General features: G+C 30.4%; 1 protein-coding gene across 1 annotated transcript; it reads right to left on the reverse strand.

Moving 5' to 3' along the window:
* Positions 1-2,441: 2,441 nt before the first annotated feature.
* On the reverse strand, positions 2,442-26,232 carry LOC148234143 (uncharacterized). The gene is made up of 7 exons (XM_088188299.1): positions 26,011-26,232; positions 12,266-12,688; positions 8,334-8,517; positions 8,007-8,225; positions 6,457-6,618; positions 6,179-6,290; positions 2,442-2,748 (listed from the first exon to the last, which is right to left on the reverse strand). Exons 1-7 carry the CDS (start codon positions 26,084-26,086, stop codon positions 2,659-2,661), a joined length of 1,266 nt encoding a protein of 421 aa, XP_088044425.1. The 5' UTR covers positions 26,087-26,232; the 3' UTR covers positions 2,442-2,658.
* Positions 26,233-26,795: the final 563 nt, after the last annotated feature.

The following is a 26,795-nucleotide window of genomic DNA, read 5'->3' on the forward strand; positions in this document are numbered from 1 at the left end:
AAATGCTTAGCAACATACAACTTTGTGCGAGTGTTCAGCAAATCGTATCCCAACGCTCCTAAAAGAAAGACGCTGGGATACAAGAATGAATAATAACCAAATATTTTATAAAGCTATCCTAAGAACCTATTTTAACTGGATTAGAAATATTTGGTTATTCGTAGATACTAGTCTCTCGTGTTTGTTGTTATTTGTTCTCGGTCTCGGTCTGGTTGCTCGCCATCTCGAATTGTGTGCTCTTCTGCTCTCAATGTGTATGATTGTCCATTAATCGTGGACATTCCACATCTTACACCAATGTTTTGCTTTCAGTAGATCTGTATTATATATCAGGGATAATACTAAGCATGCTTACAATGTTTTATGGTAAATATGGTTGTTTAAACATGACGAAATAATGTATGATACATTTTCATAGCACGGGGAAAGCCAAAATTCTACTTAAAAAAAAGACTATATTTATGCTTATGTTTATTATCGTGATACATTAATTTAAAATATATAGTATCAAGTGTCATGGGGTTAAATAAATAAATAATGTGATATACATAGGGCTACCATACAATCATTGATGATAACAAAGACTGTAACTAACCAAGGCAGGAAATTTTTCTTTTAGTATATATAATAGTAATTTTACAATAAATTTTACACATCGAGACAAGTAGGCCTTTACTGAATTAAACTTATGGTAGCTCTATTATATCTATAATATTTATATACAAACAACATATGTATATGTAGATATATGTATATTTAAATAAATAAACGTTTACAATTATTCACAGCCAGCTTTAATAGTTATAATGGCTGCTCAATTGTAAAACATAAAATAACTTTACTTTTAAATTTGAATTTATATACTATATGTATATTTCAACAATTAATAAATATAATAAAAAGAATTTCAATGCTCTTTTTTGTAATTTATATTATTATATCACAAGTCGGATTGAATCGATAGGTTTATATATAATTTTTATATATTTAAATTGATCTTTTCTAAATAAATTATTATTATTCTCAAAAAAATATATAATATACAAATTGACACAGTTTTAAGTTATATGATGTTGATTTATTTAGTGATTTATAATTGGTAAATAAAATCTGTGTTTCTATAAAATCAAAATGTATATATTGCACAGTAAATTATAAATAAATTCGTGTGCCTATTGTTCAATCAGTGAAATGATATGCTTGATTTTTAATACATTCTAGATAATCAAAAAGGTGTCTGAGCTATGAATTCCTAAACACATTTTTAGTAACTGTATTTTTCCACTTTGCATAATTTGTCTTGCAATATCCATTATTTTAAAATGTTTCTCAACTTATATGTTGACATACATTGGTGGCAAAGCTATTTGGTCCGTTGCATGTCATTAAAACATTTACAATTTGTGATAACTAAATTAATTTACCCAAAGCCATTTCGAGGGTTCCTGGCACCTACCCCTTAATAATATGAATGAAATCTATCAACAATCCAAAACCACTACTGAGTGAAAACTGCGTGTAAATGAAATAATTTTATGACATAACGGCCATAGATTGTCTATTAAGATATGTATTTACATTATTGACCTTAATACTTTGTATCAGAATTAATTGCAAGAACACTATAAATTTAAGGTAATAGTTATGTGGTACATATGTTATTTCTAATTGTACAATAAATAACTGTATTAGTGTAAATCATATGAGACCATAAAGTAAATAAGGTCAAGTGAATACCTTAAAAATTCGCACCTTATCAATCTATCTTTGTCGGATAGCGAATATTAGAGATACTGCGCTTAATAAAACACTAACATTCTTAAACAATCAAAGAAAATTATCTTCAAACACCTAATATTCTGAACGCCTCATATAATTTGATATTTTACAGTTTCTGTCTAGAGACAGGATTAAAATATTAGTTTCGCATTTTCATTGAAACATAGTATATGGAATAATTTATGAAATTGCACGAATAGATAACCTTTTTTAGCTATTCGACTGTTATTTAATATTAATCTGAATCTTAAAAATAAAAAAGAGACTAATGTGAAGCCAACCACTCTTTGCATGTTTTTTCAATTAAAAAATAGACAAGGCAATCTATATATTTTTTTATATAAGTTTCTTCCACTTCCTTGATAACTGTGAAAAATTGTTCTCACTAGAATAAGGCTTTTGTCCCTTAAGTTAATAGTAATAAAACATATGCCTTAAAATAAATTTAAAAGTTTTTTGTATAAATTATTAGGCATCGAGTAAAATTTTTTTGAGTATCAGATATATTCTGGGGGCCACTAATGAGGCTACCGAAATCAGCAGTGGCCAAATTAAATAAGAGCCTTTATTATATCTCTAATTAATATAATGTAGGTCATAATAGAAAACTTTTATAGAGCATTGAAAATCCTCGAAATAGCCCTGCATATAACATACATATATACATAGAGGATAAATATCCCATTATACTTTTTATTTAGACTACATACATATTATATATACTCAATTTGTAATAAAAGACGTGCCTTTAAAAATATATTTCAAATAATCGTTTTGTCTTGTTTGAAGGATTTTGCGTTTATTGTTTCTTTCCTAAAACCGTGTCCTTGTCATAGATATAGCTGTTTTCTTGTTGTTTCTGTATTCACCTCAAACTATCTACTTTTTAACTGTGGTTGGTTGCTGAGCTGGTGTAGCAGGAGTCGGTTCGTCCAAAAACAATGGATTTTTGACTTCCATCTCGCCGGTCTGTAAATTGAAACATTTAAGATTAAGTTACATAGTTGTAATACAAATATGTTTATAACTATAAGTATAAACATTTAAATTGAATAAGCTATGTATTAGTTATTATTAGAGGTACCCAGCATTAATGATACTCAGATAGGAATTTTTAGTATTTTTGATTATTCTTTCAATATAATATAATTTTCATCGATTTTATAACCTTATTTTTTTTTATGCGCTACTGAATTAAAACAATCAAAAGGAGCCGATTTTACTTATTCTATTTAATTTAATATTTTTCCCTTAAAAAATGTTTCATTGAAAGTCTGATGAATATGGGTGCTGCAATAAAACTTCCCAACCTAGGTTACAGATTTTATTCCTAGTTAATCTAGCAGTGTGTTGTTATAATACACATGTTGAAGAATATTATTTACCTATTCACTAAAGAAGGTCTCTTTTCACTTGATGCAATATTTTATTGAGTTAAAAATCTACTATCTATACACTTCTTCCTTTACTGCTTTACCTTGTTATAACAATTCCTTTGGAATCCCACCATACACAAACAAAATCATTTTTGCGATGCAACCCGGATTTAGTGGTTGGGTTCGCTCTTTTTGTGTAAGAAAGCCACTGTTTTTCTCAATGACATTTGAATAAATGACCTGTTTTTTGTCACAAGCTAATTTTTATTCTTATGTTGATCCTCGTTGTTTTGTAATGATAAGACAGTTCCAGATGGGACAGAAAAATTATAGCAAAAATATATGTATAAAAAAAAACGATCTAAAATAATGAATCTGAACTAAATAACAGTTGTTTGAGATGTATGTTCTGATGTATTTCATATGTAAGTTCCTTCAGCCCTTTTTATACATACAATAAAGGAGCGAAACATTGCCTTTAAAAGCACCCACTTTCTAGGTAGAATTTTCACAATAAACATTAATATTCAAAGACACAGATTGTAGTTTTTTGACGCGGCTCCGTTTGTGTCAAAATTTGTTTGCAAATTATTGTTGACTTTATTGCTTTTTGAACACTTAAAAAATATTACAAATGAGAGGAAATATTCAACGAATGTAAATTAGTAGCAATAAATTTAGGTATTCGATCTGAATTTTCAGATCGAATATCTAAGGAAGAAGCAAAGAAATAACGAAAAATCAGTATATAAATTTAATGTTTATATAGATTGTTTTATCAGTAATTTGACAACTGGATTAAAATTCATTCAGTTTCATGTGGTTATTCCAAAAGAAAATCTATAAAGTCTAGAATCTATCCCGAAAATATTTTTTTAAATATTGGTAGTTAGTTGGTACTAAAACTCGGTTCATTGCTGAAGTTCTTGTTGTATAGTCGGGGTGAATCAAAACTGGAAGTTATTAGCATTTTATACACATGACTAGAGTCTCCAATTCGAGTAATCGAGTACTCGATACTCGAGTATTTTAGTTTATTTTTCAAGTACTTGATAATCGAGTATTTTGAAAATTACTCGATTAATACTCGAAATTAAAAAAATTTGAAATATTTCAGAAACAAAAATAACTTTAACTCGGTCCGGTAAAGGCTAACGTCTTGCTTTTATTTGGCGTTTATGCCCGAAGTCCCGAGTTAGAGCAGTTACTATCAGGTATAATTTTTTCATAGTTCCATAGTTGCATAGTTCCGGTCGTCGGCTATGTTAGTGGGTACGACGGAGAAATTTCTTTTGTGTTTTCTGTTCGACAGTCCCGACTTATCTAATTTATGGCAATGAACAATATGAAATATTAACAAAATTTTTTTTAGGTTTTATGACTATACAGTTGTAGCGTAAAGTGTTGTAAATTGTTTATACTGATCCTTTAGCTTAAAATAGAAATCAAAACAATTGTGTGTTTTAAAGGCATTTAAAGTAAAGTCAGTTCTTTGCGAACCGTTTAGCTCTAGAGTGAAAGGGATTCACCCAAATACATCTTCGAAGGATATAGATTTAAATTTTTCGCATTAATCAGAAGGAGTAGAATATTGTATATTGTTAAGAAAAAAAATCTATTCAAGAAGAATTACAAAATGCTATTTTGTCAATAGTCGAAGGAAATAAGAGAAAAGCAGATAAGGGAATGAAAGAAGAGAACATAAAAAGAGAGTTCAAAAAATTTTATATCTATAAAAAGCGAACAGATATAAATTAGAAGCCTTATCCAACGCGTTAATGACAATAAGACCAACATCAACAGCAACGGAAAGGGTTTTTTCCATAACGGGAATAATAAAACCAAAGGTTAGCAGTAATATTAAATTCGAGACACTTTTTGCATTATTGTTTTTAAAAAGTATGTTCGTGAAGTTAAAATAATTGTAAAAATTAACATACTAAGTATTTTATTTATTTATTTATATGTGCACGAATTTGAATAATAGCTATTTTGGTACATTTGGTAAATACTCGAAAGTACTCGAGTACTCGAGTATTTTAAAATTTTAATATTCGATACTCGAGTAGTTGATGGTTCGAGTAATTGGAGACTCTACACATGACCCTTCCAGAGGGAAGTTTATGGCTCGTCCACTTTTACTGTCACCAGCAATTACTTGTCTGGATGTGACCATTGCGTTTGTGGATCGCCACTTTAATTAAAAAATTGCGATGAAAACCATTTTGCGATTTATGACCGAGTCGTGCTCATGCGGTGAAGACATTCTGAGCTGTCGGCGAATTGTTTTTTAAATATATTGCATTCGTATCGATTTAGAACGCATTGTTATGCATTCCTAACAATAAAACATAATGTTTTTATTAAGATTTCGAAAACATATTGTGATGCTTGATCTGTTGTCATGTGTGCTGAGCCTTTGTTTTTATGACAGGTACTCTAAAAGCTCTATCGGTCGGTATGACAAAAGGTCTAATGCCCTTTCGGCCCCCATGGAATATTAGCGTAAGATTTAGATTCTCACGATCGGTGCGTAAATTTGCTTAAAAGCTTTTTTATCTTGAATATTTGAGACATATTGCTTTAATGCCTTCATTGTATGTTAGTTATGCCTGGTATATTTGTTAAATCAACTGTCACCAATGTAATTTGATAGATTTCAGGGTGATCCGATTGATAAACCCGACACATTGTCAGCTTGTGGAATTGTGACCTCCAGACGTTCTTTTCACAAATAATTCAACAAAGTATTTTATGAGTGTTCAAACAGTTGTTTTTAAATTAATTTTGTTTTTTAATTGTATTTAAAATTGTATTATATGCTAATTAAATCAATAAACATAATCCATATATTTTATAACTACCAAATTAATTTGATATTAAAAATCGAAACTTTCTAACACTAAATGTCTAAAAGAACTGAAAAGTTAGCATTAAATAAATATTAATAATCCGGTTTTTTACATCAAAAATATATAGCTGGTTTTAAAAGGAAATTTACTGATGTGTTAAAAAATACCAACCGTCGCAAATCCTGGACACTCGTATACTGTGTAATCTCCTTCGTCATTTTCATCTTCAGACTCAGCGTCTGATACGGAGCCGTGTCTTTCAGGAATACCTCCTCCACCACGGCTATAAGAAGAATCAAAATGTTATAAAATGCATTTATAATAGAAACAACAACACGCAGCCAAAGTTATAGGTAGATTAATATGTACCGGACAAACGCTTAGCAAATCATTTATATAACAGTGTATGCTTAATTGCGCATAGCAATATATTGTAATTCATAGCTAACCTCTCCATGGCAATGATTTGCTGCTTTTGATGTTGGTAGTGATACATTTGGGCGGAGTGGGCCAACTGGCGGTCGCCAGAAGGAGTCACTTCTGTGTTAGGACCAGTTATACCATAGGCTGGATATTCAACGTCCACTGCTGCCTTAGACTTTTTTCGCATCCTGTGTAATATAAACATTAATTTAAGGCTCTTTCATAATTCTAACTTACTATTGTTTCGAAATCATTGGACTTTGGGAAAAAAAACAAAAGAACGATATATACAGATTTTAAAAAGGCGTTTAAAAAATTCTTTATATTCAAATTACTTGACCGATAGATATCAATTCGATAATTATAAAAACTTATTTTTAGAACGATACAGTAACATGGGCCATTGCTATTTTTATTGTTCAATAATGACATAGAGATGGCAATGAATTGCTCAATTTTTTTATGCGAACGGCTTGAAAATTATAAAGAGATTCCCTTAACCTGCAGACGAATCTCAATTATATATGGAAGTGATTGCGTTTTATTGTCATTATATGTCACACAATTTCATTTTCAAAATTCACAATGCCGGTGGAATACTCCTACTATTCTAGACATGCCTTTTTACTAAGGATGTTAGTGTGACGTTTGAGAAGCACTGAAAATTTAGCGTGCATGTTGCAGAGCCTCACAATTTAATAAAGTTAAATAATTCTCAAGATAAAAAGATGCTCTATTTTATCTCGAGAAATCCGCGCTACCTTAAGAATACTTTGTAGTATAGCGCACTCTTTATGATGCCAAGTCAGAAGCTGCCTCTATTATATATATTATATTTCAGGCATAATGAAACAATCTAATAAATTGCGGCTTGAAAAAGTACGGAAGAGCCTTCAATTGCTTCATCGTGTCCCTCTTAATGTCAGGAATGGTGGCAAAATGTTTTTCTTTTATCACGGTTTTTATTTTTGAAAAGAGTTAAAAGTCTCATGGTGCTAAGTCCTGAGAGTAAAGTGGATGTGGAGGGCCAGAAACCTTTTTTTCGGCCAAAAAATTGCGGTTTCAGAAGCGAGGTATAGCACAATGTGTTGTCGTAATGAAGGAGGAAGCCATTGGCCCATTTATCTGGTCTCTTTCTCCGTACATCGTTTTGCAAGCTTTGCAGTTCGCTCTTGTAATATTTGGAGCTTACAGTGTTTTCTCTTGGAACAAACTTTGATCGCACTATGCTCTTACTATCGAAAGAAAAACAATAAGGATAAAGTTGAGGATCAACTTTCACTGGCGTGCCTTCTTAGGGCGAGGAGAGTCACTCGTTATCCATTGGTCATAGCCATACACCCAACTTTCATCTCCAGTTATAATTTTGACCATGAAGTCCAGATCTGCATCAAAACGATCCTTAAATTCCGTACAAACTGACACACGATTTTCCTTTTGTTCGTCAGTCAAAAGTTTGGGAACAAATTTCGCATTCACTATTTTTTAAATGGACAATTTCACTTATTTCAGCTATCCTTGAAATTAATTAATAATACTTTGTATTTCTGAAAAAGCTCAGATTATATGTACTTACGTGTACCACCCTATAACGAAAGCTCCGATGGCTACAGTGGCAGCTGCTGTAATACCAGCCACCATGGCGTATATGTAAATTAAGTACACGTTCGAGTTTTCTTCGTATCCTGGAGAGTTCTTAAGGGCTTGTTGGATGACATGCTGGTGTTTCGGCGACGTGGGCACAAGAGATGTGGGAATGTCGCGATCGCTTCCAAATTTGCCACTATAATGAGTTCTGAAAAAAGCTTATATTTTATATTTTATTTTCTTAAGCAAGATTCGAAAACGCTTAAACACGTGTGAACTTGAATGCTGTATAGTAAGTCGAATAAATATTTATTACCTGTAATTAACTGGCTCCTGCTGAACATCTCCAGCAATTATCTTGTTGATCTTAGTGGCAGCCAAGTTTGGGTTTTGCCTCTGTTGACGAGGCTCTTCAAAAACGTCGTATACGTCGTTTGAAACTCTTGGCTCGCTGTAGGCTGTTTTCTTAGAAGCCATTTCTTTAACAGCTCTTTTTAAATCTAAGAACAATTCAAATTATCAATATTTAAAATTGCACGGATTCAATTAGACGTCGAGCTGTAACAGGGGATGCAAAGAAAGTAGCGGCGGTTTATGGGGTCTTCGATTGGTTGAAGTTAGATCGGCCCTTGTATAATACATACTTCTGATGCCTTGAAGTTCAAAGTAGATGTTCTAGAACAGGAGCTCCTAACCTTTTTGTACCTTAGAGCACATTCTAAAATATCGGTAAGGCGGCGGGCATCACCTTATTTTTCAAAGCAAATTTATTGTAGTTAAAAAGTAGTACACAAAAAAAAGGTGCTTGTTTAGAATGATGGCGCCACGCTCAAAACGCAATGGTTATGTACTCTCCGCTGCGTCACATTGTTGGTTTGGTCTTAAAAGCTACGTAAGCGGCCAATAATTTTTATTTTTGACGTTAAAATATATTTTTATTCTTTAAAATCAGATAAATATATCGTTATATTTGAATTCCCATTAATCGATGCACTCCAATAAAGGGTGCGGCGATTTTATTTTTATTATATATATAAAAAAAAATATTATTATTTTTTTTTATATATATATATATATATATATATATATATAATAAAAAACCTAAATAAGATAATTATAAAATTATTCTACAAAATTAAAACACATATATGAAAATGAAACCATAAAAACTATACAATTTTTTTTAATACATACATATAACATGAGATTTTCTTATCTTATTATTATTGCGTCAACTCTACTTTCTTAATAGCACTTGAGTATTATATAAATAATATCTGCGTTACTCATTATTTGAAAACTTAGATCACATGAATCATACTCCAATCACTCCTCAATATTTTCTCTATCAATACATTGACATAGTTAAGATATTTCACTTGCTTCAGGCTAGATAGAATCCAAAAAATCACTTTCTACATTTGGTAGAATTTTCCTCCACGATCGAAAACAATACAAAGACGCAGACAAGAACGAAAGCTATGGAAGCTATCGACAGGGATCCCAAACATAATAAATCTATCCAAACAATTTTTAAGACATAACAAATTAAATAATATTGGCGGGCGCATAAATATCAGTCCGCAAGCACAGGGTTGGTAATCCCTGTTCTAGAGTATGGTGCATATGACCCCTTCTATATAAAATTATATTTTTCGTCCATTTAGGGTGGAACGGTCAAAAACAAAAGTATGGCAAGTCTTTCAAAACATATTGCCGTTGGATGCTAGAGCAGATTATTAACGGCCGTTTAGATGGAAATGCGACAAATATGTTTAATCTTTCTGATTTATGGCAGATACACTGGCCTAATCTGCAAAAAAAATTAAAACCCGTTTTTTAATATCACATGCCGAAACGTAAGAGCTGACCACCCAAGAACTAATATATCTACATCGCTATATAAGAAATCTCACCTCAGCATACGTAAAAAGAAGCTAAGAAACTTTTCACTTTAATTAAGATTGGGCATATCTGTTAAATATGGAAAACAGTGCAAAATTTCGTGTAAAAGCACCACCCAATTAAGACCGTAGCAGTGAGAGCAATGAATCTATTAAATGAAAATACAATGTAACATTTTTGCCGAATTGTCAAAAGAAGGCAAGAAAGAAAGTATCATTTGATTGGTTCCCAGTTTCACGAAAATAAAAAGGTTTCATTTGGCTATTAATGATCAACTACTTAACGCATTATGAACACGTGCATTTTAGCATAGCAAAAAATATATAATTCCAAGTTTCTGATCCTTGAATCTCAAGTGCATCCTTTCGGCCACGAGTTTCAAAATCCGTTTACTTTATAGTTAAAATAGATAAAATATGCATTTAATTTTATGACTTAGTGTTTTTTATTTTCGTCGCATATCTTATTATTTTCGTCATTGCTAGTCACGATTTTTTTTAGAAAAATAGATTACCTGCTTTCTATAATCGTTTTAATTAACCAATTAATTATGAATATGTAATTAAAACAGCGTATGCCTTATCGTAAACTAATTATTGTTTATTATTAACGTTTTTTATTATCTGACACTTATTACTGCGATAAATATACCATAAATATAATTTTATATATAATAATAATTTTATTCATTATAACATCTTTTAGTATCATGCGCTCCTAATACAATGCATTTTGCATAAAAATAATATAATTGAGTTTCATAAAACATAATATTAAAAATTAATTTTAATTATCGAAACGATATACTAATGTATTATGTACTCCTGATAATGTTGTGTCACAGCAAAAAATTGTAGTAAATATTTTTTTCAGAGATTTGTTTTTGAACACTTTTTCCAACGACAGCCAATTTGTTAGCTGACAGCTAATTTGTGCTTTATTAATTTTCATCGAAAAATTTGTTTATAAATTCTCAGGGTGCTTATTTTTAAATAATATAGGAAAAGTAGCAAACATGAGACATCTTTTGCAAAATTTATATATTTCAAAAACAAAATATATTTTTTTACAAATGTTTCTGACAGTAGGTAATAAACATTAAAAAAAATACTACATATTAAGGATAATTTTTAATTGATTGTTTTTAAAATTGGCAACACTTTTTCCAGCGACAGCCAATTTGACAGTTGACAGCTGATTTGTGCTCAGTTTGGTTTGCCATTTCACCATGAATAGACTTACGCCAGAATAACGCTTACAAATCGTGCAATTTTTTCCGAAAATTGTGGTTCAGTTCGCGAAACTTACGGTCGACATAAACGTCCGTGATAACACGCATCCGCAGTAACGTCGTACAGTGCGCACCGTAACGTTGTTTCTGTTGTGGAGCGTGCATAGCAATTGAGGCTGTGTTTATCCACTTTATGGAAAATTTTGCGAAAAGAGCTCGGCTTAAGTGCAAGAATAATCGCTTGACAATCGTATGCGTTGTACATTCGCTGAATGGGCCGAAAACTAGATTACTCTTGACCCTCATTTTCACCACAAAATTTTATTCAGTGATGAGGCTCATTCTTCATTGAATGGCTACGTCAACAAGCAAAATTTCCGCATTTGGAGTGAAGAAAATCCACAAGCCATTATTGAGACACCGTTACATCCACAGAAGTCACTGTTTGGTGTGTTTTATGGGTTGGTGGAATCATTGGTTCATATATTTTCAAAAATGATGCTGGCTAGAACATTACAGTTTATGGAGAGTGCCGTAGATCCATGATTACTGACCCAAATTGAATAACAGTAATGCGGAAGAGCTTCGGTTTTAACAAGATGATGCAGCATATAACGCAGGGCGCGCCACAATAAATTTATTAAAAAAATCATTCGATGAGCGCATAATTTTGCGTAATGAACCTATGAAATGCCCTCCAAGGTCATGTGATTTAACACCTATAGATCATTTTCTGTAAAGATATGTCAATTTGATAGTCTACACCGATAAACCAGAGACAATGGACGACTTAGAAGCCAACATTTGTCGCGTTATTTTTAGAGTGGAACTGTGAAGTTATGCGTTAATCCTTAAGTCAAATTATAGAAAAAGAAGTGGTTTTGTTGAAAACCCGTCCATGACATTTATACTATGTTGCCCGTGCATTAACAGAAGTGCACGCTGATACGTGTGTTCAATAATATGTTTACCAAAAAGGCAGTGTTTCTAACTATGTAAAAAAATCTTATATTTGTATTATTTATTTTGCCTCACATGTGTGATTACAAAAAATAGTAAATCGACTAAAGAAGAATCTTAAAACGTAGATATAAGTACGCAAGTGCACTCACCTGACTTCGATCCGTCCACCTGTTGATAGTACCTCGGATCAACAGGCGGTACAGCAAAAGGGTTCGGCTCCCCTGGGAGGTTGACAGGTGGCGGCATGTCGTAGAAGAACTCAGGCAACATATTATAGTCAAACTGTTGCTCGTTGTCGTATGTGGCGACGTCGCGCAGGTCGTAACGGCCCTTAGGTTCATTTCTGAAGGGAATTTGGATTCTAGTGGGACTCGTATCGTACGACGGTATATTATGTTCTTTAAGGGGAATTTCATCATTGGCCTGAACCAAGGGCTTTGGTTGCATCATTCTGGGATGGTCGTAGGCCCTTGGATAACTTCCGGATGCATAGGCGGGTAAGAATTTTCCACTCTTCAATATTTCTTTCAGCTCATCCGGCAGTGCGTATTCGTCTGGAGGTACTCCAATTTCTAAAGAAAAAAAATCAATAAATAACGTCGTCCATTAAATAGCACATTATAAAAAATGCATAAATTTTTAATATACTTTGAAAATTTAATTAATACAAATGCCTTCAAGATAAGTACATTTTAAATGATTTATGAAATAAGTTATTGTATCCACTACACCAGGCATACATTACAATATTGATAAAAAAAACAATACATAAATGAGTGAGTACTGACACCCCAACCTTTAACCTAAGCAATAGGTATATATGATAGTTACATGCGTTCAAATAACACGCGTGTTTGTGTTTTGTAACCTTAAATCGACCTGCTGCTATGCTTGGTTATCCTATATTAACCCTTTAATTATTTATTTATTGTATTATATTTATTAATGACGCAAATTCAGTGCTTCTCAACATTGTAGTATATGTTTTTTATTCATGTCTCAAATTAATCAACTTATGATTATTTTATTTACTTATATATTAGAGTAAATTCTGATTTATTGATAAATAAATTTAATGCTTCTAAACATTTTAGTTTTTTATTCACATAATGAAATAATGATTTATTGTAACGAAGGATTTATGTATTTGCTATAAAATCTTTCGTTGTTATATGTAAAATATTATTTACTTATGATATTTTTCGGCATATAAGTACAAATATGTTGCACGTGTTATTCCTAGAAAAATTTAGAATCATCTTCTCGGGTTGATTTTATTTGTTAAAGGTATCAGTTTGTCTTTTGACTTTAGCCAAATAAGTTATTCTCGTACTTACGGTTCTCGTCGCTGTAAATTATAAACGGTAGATTTAGGACTTAATATTTAATATATCGAACTGAAATTTTAAATATTTATCGTACACAATATGAACATTATCATTTTTTATTGTTAATTATTTTAGCCTGTGATGGATAAAAATCAATGTATCCCTTGTCCAAAAAATCTCTTGTAAGGGGTAAAGCATAAGTGGATTGGAAAAATACTTTGAAAGAATTCATCGAATTCACGTCAACAAAAAAACTCAAGAATCGACTGATATATAATGCTCAAAAAGTGCGAAGAGAAACAAAATAAGTCAGCCATCATTATCAAATTACGTTAAAAGAAAAACACTTTCTAAAATTATCGCCCGGCTAGTTGCTGAAAATGGTATTTCTGTCAAACCTATTACAAGTAATGCTTTTATTAGTGATTCTATCGAACACTTCATCTAGCCCAGAGGTGGCCAGCCTTTTGTATACCATGCGCCAATTTTTTCACAGACAAGTTCAGATGCGCCATACAACTCAAGCACTTTTTTTTATCTTCTTTCGTTCACATTTTGGGTTGTAAAATAAAGATAGGAGTAGGAACTGCTTCGCTTATGGGAGAAAAAGGAATAACTCAATCACGGAATTCAATTAATTAATTTACGTAATTTTAAAAGCACACGTTTATTAGAGCACAAATTTACAATAGTAAGAAATAATCACATGGGCGAGAGGGTGATCGCTGTTCAAATTCTAATTAGTTTTTCGCGACCCTGTTTTGCTTTTTACTAATTTCATTTATTAAAAGGCTTGTTCACACCTGTATGCGGTTCCAAAGCGACATATATAACTTTTTGCATATTTTCTTAGCTCTGGGAAATGTTCACTAAGTAATGAATGCCAGAAATTAATAATGTCAGACGCATTTTGATCCGGGAAAAACTTATCAAATTTAATTTTTAAGAAGGAATTTGATTTTAAATCAATCAATTCCATTTGCATGTTACAAAGCATCTGCATTTTATTTTGTTCACTTACTGAAAATGGCTTTATAAATGAGAGCATACAGTTTTCTTCTTTAGCAAAATCACGAAACCACTTTCAAATGACTCTTGCAAAATCTTGATTTTGTCAATATATTTGGTCAAATTGCTATTACCCGCAGCACGTTCACTCTGCTCTTTTAAGTGTGAAAATTGATTTTAATCCTCATTTTGTAACTGGGAGATAAACATTTTTAATTTGATTTTAAATAAACTAATGCTATTTACTCAGCTAGAAAAGAATGTAGTTTTATATTTAGATCATTAAGATGGCTAGTAATGTCAACTAAAAATGCCAAATCAAATAGCCAGTATAATAAAGTTCTTTCATCAGGTAGTTCATTTTCCTTTACCGAAAAATTAGAAACGGCATTTTTCAATTTCCAAAATCTACTCAGAATCGGACCTGTAGAAAGCAAGCACACTTCACATTGAAGGATAAGTTCACCATATTCCCAATCTAGCAATTCACAGTATTCTCTGAATTCTCGTCTGTTTAATCCTCTTGCTCTAATTTTATTCACACATTTCACAACCGGTAACATAACATGTTTTATATTTAAAGTTTTCCCACACAATGCCTCTTGGTGTATAATTCAGTGATATTTTAATACAGGACGTTATAAAAAGTTTTCAAGCAAAGTTGTAAATCCAGAAACTCCATCAGTACAGGCACTGATGAGTTTACTATAATCGAATTTTAGATTTTCTATGCATAATTTTACTTTTTCAAATATGTCTGTTCTTCTTGTTTTACCATGCAATGACTTCAGACTAGCAAGTTCTTCAAATATATTAAAATTATCAATAATTCCTCTTATAAAAATGTTTAACTAGGCAACATCACATATGTCCATTGATTCATCCAAAGCTAGCGAAAAGAAAGTACAAGAATGAACAACATCTCCCAATTGCTGATCTACGTCCTTTCTTTCTAAAACTTTGGATAAATATTTGGAGACAAGATTTAACAATTTCTTCTCCTAAAGAAAAAATGCTTCTTTTTTTTGCCAATGCTAAAGCAATTTTATATGATGCTTCTGTCGTCGCCAAGTCTTCACAACCTACTTTAAGAAATATATTTTGTCTTTTTTCTGATTTTTTCCTTTTTCTTAGTTACATATTCTTTTCGTAACTCAGACTCAAGAACAAGCTTCATTTTTTCTTCTATATTAGTCTGATGCTGTGTTTGATAGTGTCTCTGAAGATCATGCCTTCTATTATATGAAAGAGTACTTTCACAAACAATGCAAAACGGTTTTCCTGATGAATTTGCTATAAATAGCTATTCATTTTCCAACTTTTCATTGAAATCGCACTTACTATCACTATCTTGGCTTCTTTTCTTCATTTTCTTTTGCATTATAACAGATAACAGGAATTTATAAAAAACATTGAAAAGTATATAACTCTAAAAAGTTGAAAAAGAACAAATAGATCCAATGTACGTAAGTCATATTACACAGAATATCAACTATGTGGGATTTTAATTCTATATATTGCTCTGCTTCGACAATTGTTATACATATTTATTCTTGAATCTGTCTTTTAATCACTCAATACAAAAACCACGCTAGTACACCTAACACTCGCAAAAACTCCGCTTCAAACTCCACGCCACGGTGGCTCACTCAGAATTAACTGACAAGCACGTTGTGTGTTGCTAGTGCGCAGTGCTTGCGAACGTTTGAGTGGGAACGCACAATGGCAACACCTATAGCAGCGGTTCTGAACTGGTGCATCGCGAAAAAAAATATGAAAAGCCGAAAAATCCGCATAAAGTTGGACATTACCGAAGGCTGAATGAATTGAATTAAGGGGACTTGAGTTAAATATGGAGTCAGTTATGACGCCTATTTCAAAAGCATAAGTGGCGCAAGAATGCAATGCGCCACTTGTGATCATCCAATGCGCCACGTTTGGCGCATGCGCCACGGGCTGGCCACCACTGATCTAGCCGTTATACCGTGCAGAAATTTAAAATAAAAAAACGTTTGAAACCGAGCTTTAATAAGGCTTTAAACGAGACTAAAAAAATAATAAAATTATTTCGAAAAAGACCAACAAAAGGAAAAATTCCACAAAAATATGAAAAGAGCGATTAGAGGCTGAGATTAATTTATATCTCGACATAAAGACAATGTGGAATTCCTTAATTTCTATAATGAAAAGAATTCCTTAATTCCCATCAGACAATATTTAATCTTGACTTAGGATATACTTGGAGTGAATCGAACATTCGTGTATTGGAAAATATTTAGTTAAGTACTCGCTCCTATAAAACTTAAAATAATAAATTTCCTTTTAAAAAAATATTTGAAATTAACACAATTTTATCGCACAAAATGTTTGCACCTTTTAAAACCAAATCAAAGAAAAACATTTGATACATTTTTTACGAAATCCCGATCATGCAGTCAATACAACTAATTTTTCAAGTTGATCCAAAAAAGTATATTTATAAAATGGTGAAGAATTATCGGCAAGTATTTTTTCCAATGTAGAAAGAAAATGCCGATTGCCATTTCAGTAACATGTCAATCGAAGAAGAATTAAACAATGCATTATTGAATATATCAGAATATTACAACGTGGGAAAAAATTGATATTCCATTCAAAAGAAGTTTCAGATTTTAGATTCGAATGGAAAGCGGGTTCGTAATCATTGCTTACAATTAAATAAATAACTACAATTAAAACTAAATATTTATTACAAGAACTAGGAATAGGCTATTTGATTCGTCCGTAAATGCTTTGATGTTTTTAAAAACTAATTTTCCCATGCAAAAGTAAAATATCGTATTTTTTATGATCAATATAATAATTTCGCTTCTAAAATTTGTATAGTGCATATCCATTAAACAAATATCTGATGAAAATATTTTTAATTTGTTTCAATAAATTTTTACCTAAAATATTTATATACCTTTTTTTTCACAGATAATATACAGGTTAATTTTTTATGATTTAAACGAAAAATAATTAGTCTCGAGTCTCTTCAAAAAATTGCGTCTTGAGTTCCGGTAATTGAAAAAACCCAAGACTTCAGAATCCCTGATCTGAGAATATGTTCGGTTTGATCTCCCTCAATGATTATTACTGCTGATTGATTACAATAAGAAGTCATTTAGCTCAATAAAACTTTTCGCAAAATGTATGAAGCAAACGTAAACAAGATTACGAACCTCGTAACATCTCTAAAGTAGCATCTGAATTCAGAAAAGTATTGCAACCGTCTTCGCAACAGAAAATCCATTGATTGATATATTAACAGTGAATCCAATGAATAAGGCATCAGGATATTCATTCTCCGATTAATAATACAATATATTTTGTATATCAATATATATTCGAAGATATGAAAGGATGTGTTGCGGCGAATGTTTGACGGGCAACAACTACATTATGGGATTGTATTAATAGTTTCCAACGATCCCTTTTTTGGATGCGACTTTGATTTGCTCCTCAGCACAATGAATCATTTCAGTGCCTCTTTTAATCAAAATTTCTGAGCCAGGAATATTTATATACCGATGTACCCTAATTCTATTACCCTCATCTTATTTTTTGTTGGCTGCCTCATTTATTTTACTGTGCAAATGTGTTAGTTTTATTCAATATATTTATGCTGAAAGATTACAAAATTCAAAACAATGAAGTATTAGAAACATGAAGCAGTAATTAAGGGTGTAGTTATTAAATATGCATGTCAAGGACATATTTTATAAAATATATTGTAAAAACACTAGAAGAAAAAATGATATAATTTTAAAACCGCGGTAATATTATTTTATATAATAATAATTTATTTTGTGAGTAATGAATTTATAGATTTAGTTATAAAACATATATAATATAAAAATATACTAGATTTATATGAATAATTAAATTCAATGTATTTTTCAAAGCATATTCCAATTAAAATGTACATAGTAGGTAAATATGTATGTTCATGGCTATTGACGTCAGAGGTAAAAAATAACAACGAATTGTTTTATATATTTTTTTTTTTTCACTATTGTATAACATTAATTACTTTTAAACAAATTTTATATAATATATTTTCTCTGTGTTTCACTTTCTTGCTCCCACGTACTTTTTTAAAGACACAATATATTTTTTATGTTATTACGTAAAATCAATTAAGCTAGAAAAATAATTATGAATATATACAAAATCACTGATTAAAAATCATGTAGTATGTACTAATAAAGATATTGTAGAAAAATAGTACAGAAACACAATGCTGCTCGAACACCGAAGGGTTATCAACTATGTCTTTGAGCAATTTAAAAATTATTTAATTACATAAAAACATCTACGAATTATCAATGAAACGTATGCCAAAAAAATTACAAAACAGGAAGAGATAGTACCCGTATTTTTTCTAATATAAATTCCGAAAGAATTTACACTGTATCTGTTTGAGCCGCAATTCATTGAACTGATTCATCACGCTTGAGAAAATATAATGGAGTCAGCTTCTAGTATGCTGCGGACTAAGGCATCATACGAAGTGCATACAATATTCCTAAAATAGTGTGCATATATAAATATAAAACATCTTTATCGATCTGCTGTGTCTCTGCAATGTACACTTTAAATTTTCAGTGGTCCTCGAACGTTGCACTAAGAACCTTAGTAAAGAAAATACTGTTTAGGATATACATTCTGCCGGCATACCTTGAAAATTAAATTGTGTGATATGACGCTGAGTGACAATCGGTTATCGAAAGCTATCCATAAATATTTGAGATCATTCTGCAAGTTATGGGAATCCAAAATCAACTTAGCAATGTTCAAGTCGTTCGTATACAATACAAAAATAAGCGATGTCATTATTAAAAAATAAAAAACAGCAATGTACCCAAGTTGGATCCTGAGTTTTTAAACTGATATCTATCGGTCAAATCTAAGAATACCTTAATAAAACCTTCAGCAAACTCGAAACATTCATGTTCTTAAATAATGTATAAAGCATAAATGCAAAGCGTTAAAAAAATTCGTTACATAAAATCGATCGTCAAAGTATAAACGCCCTACAATATATATTTTATTTACATAACACGGAGTGGTTGCCAATTAGTGCAGTAAATAGAGCAACTGAAACGATCGTAACAAAATAACAACTCGACATATTTCAGCCGTTTAATTAATTATTGGTAAAAGCAGTGTTACACAAAATGGAGCAAGATGAATAAATAAACAATAAAACCGTTATTTGCAGTAGTTACTCTGAACCCATTCAACGCATTTATCATTCATGATACACTAGACATTTAATCATTAATTGATTACCTAATAAATATTTAAGGTTTCCTCCGCTATTTTATATTAAGAAATTTAAAGATTTTTATATCTTATTTGAACGGTGGACTATTAAAATCAGTTCAATTTTACAATTATTATTTAGCCTTTTTTATTATTGTAAAAATATGGTTTCATGTGTGATGCAATAAAAACACATATTATTGTTTTATATTTTAGGTGTTACACAAAGCTGAAATGTATCATTATAAACACACAAACATATTATCTGAAGCAAGTATTCTAAATTTGTGGCTATTTGAGACTCAGGATACTTTAAGGGTGTCACAAATGAAAATGACGTAAAAGAAGGTTACCGAGAGAAATATAGTAAGAAGAAAACAGAGAAATGAAGAAGAAGAAAAAATAGAGAAATAAAATCACATTGCTTCTGGAAGAGGAAATACTAAAGTTAAAAAACTGGTTTATGATGTACCTCTCGTGATGTTGCTTTTATGACAGATAGATGGAGAAGATTTATTGAACACATTTATTGAGCAATATATTGAGTTACGAACCGTACTTTTGAATTATTAACAAGAACCACAATTTAGATTCACTGGCTTTTACAGCCTTCATAATAATTTACGGATATCTGCGTTCTGTCAATGACACGTCAACGGTATATGAGACCGACTCTTATTACTATTTACTGAGACCTGTCGTAGCCATACATATCAACTAATTTCTGGTAATGAAGCGCATTCACGAATATTTCCAAAACGATAAAAATTCTATAATGCGTAGCATATTGCTCAATAATCCACAAATACGATACACTGCAACTAAGTTATATAAATAAACTAAATATTAATTTAGCAAATTTAATAAAATGTATTAAATCGATAAAATTCTAAATTTGCCTTATGGTATATTAAACTTGTTACAACAGTAACTCCCACATCGGTATTAAAAACTTTGATCTTTGAAAATATTTTAAAAGTAGTAGTAAGAAACATATTTTATTATAATTTTTATCTAATATGAAACATCTATTATTTTTAATAATTACTGTAAGATACATATATTCATTTTTGTCTGAACTATAAATTTTAAGTGTAGTTCAAATAATTTTATAAATAAAATAATTTATATCATTGACCTGTTATATTTCTAATAATTACACTCATATTCTTAATCGTTTCAATTACCGCTAGATTCTTATAATTAAAAATATACGTGAATAAAATATGTGTTCATTGTAAAATATATACTCAAATGGTAATAGGTGCACAAACGCTAACACTCGTTTTACATTGATACTACACAAAACTCATTTCCTTTTAAAATTGATAAGAATCGTTTAGCCGACGTTTTACACGTTTGTGGTAAGTATTTATATCATATTTTACACAAGTAAATTATAATATCAACTTATTAGTAATTAGTTATAATTAGGATCTTTTTAGTGATGAACACATTTTTTTTATTTCAATTTAAAAATCAATTAAATACACTAGCTTATCTCTTAATTGTATATTTTTTTGAAGATAAAATTAAAAGCAGGGCTGTATGTTTTTTTACTATATTAAATAATTTAATTGTGGTCATTAGATTAGAATCTAACAAGTTATTAAATTGATTCAAACTAAATATATTAGCCACGAAAGCCCTTGAATTTTATCATGTAACAATATTTATTTGTATTTACCGTTTGTTCATAATCATCAATAAAATTTTAAGAAATTTGCCCAATTAATATTTAATATAAACCAAAGTGGCTAAAATATTTACAATATAAATATGACTAAATTTTTTAATAAATTTTATAGTAATACACGCAAATTTTCTAAATAATAAAATCTACAGTAAATCAGAGCATATTCTTACAAAAAAAAAGTAATTTAACCTCTGTGATAATTTAATAATATTTATATATTTATATGACACCTTAAAAATTGTATTATATTAATAACTAGAAAAAATATATTGAAGATCACTATATTAAAAAAATATTAAAAATTGTGACACAAGCTACATAATTTACTTCTAAATTATTTGTATATTATAAAATAAAAATTATTTTATATTCTTATTCTCAAATACATACAAATTCGTCCCATAGCGCCTACGTCCTCTTAAATATTTATGTGTTAGCTGGCTATATTATTTAATTTTTATATGTCACTTCAAATATCTTATATTTTATAATTGTATTATTTGATATAATTTAATCTCTTATTTAGTATATTTTATTGTATTCTAAGTATAGATTTACTAAGAGTTGAAATCAGGTCGCCTATCGACTATTCATTAAGCACACTTTAAGCAATTATGTTTAAAAGGGGATTGACATCTTTCAATCTCTTTGATTAATAAGTAATGCCAGGATTGTATTAATTAATCTCTGCGAGAATGTTCATACTGTTAATTTAACAGTACAATTACTCACATATTTTTTCGGGAGTCTTGTAAAAAAAATCGAATAAAACTCTAGCATAGATTAAAAGCTAATCCATATTGTTTTTTATCGTAGGAAAAGAAAAAGGTTTTTTCCGCTTTTAGAATTTGGGTATTTTTAAAATCAATCACAACACTTTGATAATGTTATATTTGTCAGAAAGTTTGAGATATTTCTGTGGAACTTTATTCCAAGCAAGATCGCTTTCTTAGAAATTTGTCCCGACCTATTATTTGTAATTTTTTAATTTGTGTGCAACAATTGCGATCATCACTTACGGTTTACATATGTTAGTTATACATGATTTTTCTTAATCTATAAAAAAGTTTTCTCATTGTTAAGTCCCATTTTAACATAGAATAACTATTTTTAAACTCCGTATTTGTATATCATATTCCACAACTAGCTTTTTCGCCGGGGCTTATGATTTTTTGTTTTTGACCATTTTTAGATCTGCTGATTAAATCCCTTCATTATGTAGTTAAATTGTTGAACAACAGGGTAATTCAATTTATAAACCCAAAAAATATATAGCTAAATTGATACAGAGTAACCACAGTTTACCATTATTTTGATTTATCAGAAACAAAAATAGCGACGATAACTTTTTAGACTGAAATTCTGTACAGGACAATGCGTTCTTTAAGGTTTTCATACTTCAGCCTTAAGCTTCAATATGTATTAAACGAATATTTTTGTATCATAAGTTAGAATCTACTCGTCTAAAATCAAACTCAAGTTTTGAATGCAACGAAGATCAATACAAATAATGATTAGAAACCATTTTTTAAGGTACTAAGTATAGATTATGTATTATTATTCGCTATGTTTCTAATAAATATTATAAAAAGTAATAATATGCATAACTGTAATGTTAATTTCTTTAATTTATTCTAGCAATAAATTTATTTAAAAAATATTAAAATTCCTAAAAAAGAAATTATTTGCGATAAGAAAAGAGACAATTTAAACATCCTGTAACGCCCTATATATGAGATGCATATTTTCAGAATAAAAAAAAAATACTAAAATCTATGCATTTGTGTTAATTCTAAGATGCATGGTTCAAAGTGGATTATATGTATAATATATAGAGTAATCCAGAGATGAATGTCGTTTTTTTTTAATTTAAGTTCTTAAATTCAGTCGTATTTTGGCCGTTGCTATCTAAGTATGTATTTTGTTATACATATTTATGTATAATATAATACATACTAAGTATATATATACATATTAATATTATGTCATGGAATTTACGATGTCAAAATGTTTATCAACAAAATTGCATGTTATATGAATTTCTTTTAAAAAACGGCCACATAGTTTGTAAAATGTAAATGAGTCATTAAATATTACGATATCATAATTTTCGAAAATTACAATAGTCTTAGATGTGGAAGACCAAGAAAGATAAACGATGATATCCTGGCTGTAGAAATGGAACCTAATCATACTTAAAACTATCCATCAGTTGGATGTGACACTAAACCAATACGATTCACATAGAGTATTAGGAATTCCACAAGAATTGAGCGAAGAAAACAAATAAGCGTGGATCCGCTTAACCCAAGTAGAGATTGCAATAATACCGAAATTTTCAATAGATAAAAATCAGAATTGACATTAATAATATTTTATTTATTTTAACAAAAAATAAACCGAGAATGATTTACCGTGGTTATTGTATCGTTACTCATTTTAGCAAAACCAAAGCATTTGAATACCATAGCAATTATTTTTTTGATATATTAATTATTTTAATAACACATTATTTCAATTAAAACACTTTCTTTAATAATAAAAAAAAATATTTTCAAAAATTCTGGTGCAAATCTTTTATTTGGAATAATACATATTGGACAACATCGTCTTTGACAAAATATCTTTTATTTCGACTGATTTTGAATGCTACCTATGTTTTTATACTACTCGCGAATATTTTTTAATAAAATATATTACTCGTTATTTTTGATCAGTTACGATTATCCGAAAAAACCTTATGTACGTAAAAAATTATAAACCTGTTTGTTCAAAATGCGACATATTTATATGATTGTGATATTTTTGTGATTTATTTATATTATTTTATTTTGCTATTTATGTATTTAATAATAATTTTAGAATATTTATTTACGAACGATTTATCTCTCGTATACTTATTTATTTTTATTACCCAACATCATTTAAATGTGAGTTATAAATATATAAATATTATAAAAAAAAAAATACGTATATACTACATAATCCTTTTAGCCTCATACAATTTGGCCTAACGTTTGTATGTGAAGTTTTTTTACATAATTAGGTTTTTAAAAATAAAATATATATTTTTCATACATATTTACTTGAAAAAAAGAATCATAAAGCGAGTTGGATTAAAATACACCCATCGACACATTTTAATAATTATTTATTTTAATAACACCCTATCTTTATATGGTAACAGAAAAAATAACATGGCATTATTTTCGAATGAAACTGGTATTTCTTAAAAAGAAAACATTCATTTTACCCAATTAATTCAAATACGTTTTTTGTTTAAATATGGATTTTAAAAATTACTTATTGCTAATATTATGTCGGCTGTTTCGGTTAAAGTATGTAAGAAATGAGATATAATTGTACAAATAGATCGAATTTCGTGTATGCGATATGCGTTTTTATTTTCACTTTGCCAGCCATCCCTATCAAAAAAAAGGCGCGGTCATTTCTCTGTTATATCAAAAAAAATACTGAAAACTGCTAGGTATTGTTAGGTTTGCCTGATATAAGGTAAATATATTCCTTTTATTTTGACACGTCGCGCATATACAACAATACTAAAATATATTTAATTAAAAAAATTTGCGGTGAAATATCGGCTGGTTGGAATTTTTGCATAGAGAGAGTGGATTGATATTTCGGCCTTTTTAAACTAAGAGGGATAATGTTATTTTACTTTGATATCCTATCCCGATGAAACTACGATTTTGCTTGCGAGCAATATTGCATCGTCATATTCGTAGTTCTAAGTAATGGAAATATCGTTTTTAACAAATAATATGTACAGGTTTAAAAAAATAATAAAAAATATTTACCGAAGGTAAATTTTTTCAATCCCTAATCTCAAGAGCTTCTGGATTTTGAAGCTGAGCCGCCTTATGGGTGTTTTACTATAACAATCGCCGTAGAATACAGTGGTTATCCAAATTACAAGTAGAAAAACTTTACTCAAAATCTGTACATAATGTAATAAAAGTTATTTTTTGTGCATTGTAGGAGGAAGTAAAAAAAGTCTGCACTTGTTGACAGAAGTCGAATAGATAACATTTTGCAACTAGTCTCCAAAATGTTATGCTAATAGAATTAAAAAATGACCGAGAGGATGGGAAAGGTTATGTCTTAAAAAAACGACATTAATTTCGGGTTTACCTAATAATATTAACGTAAAATCGGTTAAAATCTTGCACAGAGTAATTTGCTACAATTCTCGATATCTTTCTGAATTGAAACTAGTATACGTCACGGTTGAAACGTAAACATATTGTATCACATATGTATAAAATCCCTATACGTATATCATCAAACATTATGTCGATCCCTAGGCTTAGGCAGGATACGTAAAATAAAGTAAATTGGCGCCTTAATGGTTCAACGTGAGTCAATTATACAAAGACAACGTAAACATATTGTATCGCATAACAGCCCCTTGAAACGATCAGGTGAACTTGCGTACATACGCCGTTAATCGCGCACACGTTGCGGTAAACATCTGTTGATTATGCGGGTGTCCGTGTGGGGCTGCGCTTCGCGTGTGCCATGTCAGATTTCAGCGATATCAGATTTTCATTACCTTGGAAGTATTCGAGATCGCCAAAGACGGTCGCGAGCAGTGCAGCAGCGAACAGCAGCGATATCTTGACGGCCATGGCTCCGTCTAGTCGACACCCATGTGTTTGTGACTACTAAAACAGAGGGCAGGCTGCAGGACGCGTCTGGCTTGCACGAGGCGCGAATCAATACTGACGACGAGCGCGTCGCGGCTCCCGCCCTTTATCAGCGAGCGGTTGGGAATAACGCCTGTGTGTGTATACCCGAGTATACCCCGTTCGTGAGGTCTAGGCGGGGCTAAAGTATACTGCAAAGTTAATGAGTTTTACAAACTTCTGACGACTGTCACAGTAATCCCTCAACTCAGCAACATCGATTACTAACATAAATTATCAATGGTAAAAATGTAATTACAGGAAGAGGGTGAGACAAAGTTGAGTGAGTATTTCAATCATGTATCATTCATTTTTCTCGAAACACTTGTTTATAAACTGTTTATTTTTATATAATATAGGAAAAGTACCGAATATGAGACATATCTTTTGCAAAATCAATATTATATATTTCAGAAACAAAATATATTTTTTACAATAGTTAATAAACATTTATAAAAAATACTACATATAAAGGGTGTTTTTAGAGGTTTGTTTTTTAAATTTACAACACATTTTCCAGCGACAGCTGATTTGTGCTCATCTTGGTTTGCTATTTCACCATGATATAAGAATTTAAAAAATATATTTCGAAAATCGTGGATCAGTTCGCTAAACCTACCATGTGCTTTGCCCATTTTACGGTCGATATAAA

Source organism: Plectrocnemia conspersa, unplaced genomic scaffold (assembly GCF_051122295.1).
Source record: "Plectrocnemia conspersa isolate PC_06_02 unplaced genomic scaffold, ASM5112229v1 ptg000006l, whole genome shotgun sequence".
Lineage (NCBI taxonomy): Eukaryota > Metazoa > Arthropoda > Insecta > Trichoptera > Polycentropodidae > Plectrocnemia > Plectrocnemia conspersa.

Coding starts and splice junctions, on each gene's coding strand:
- LOC148234143 (XM_088188299.1), bottom strand. CDS start 26,086: ATGGCCGTCAAGATATCGCTGCTGTTCGCTGCTGCACTGCTCGCGACC. Junction 12,689..26,010: donor CGATCTCGAATACTTCCAAG/GTAATGAAAATC, acceptor TTTTTTCTTTAG/AAATTGGAGTACCTCCAGAC. Junction 8,226..8,333: donor CAGGAGCCAGTTAATTACAG/GTAATAAATATT, acceptor AGCTTTTTTCAG/AACTCATTATAGTGGCAAAT.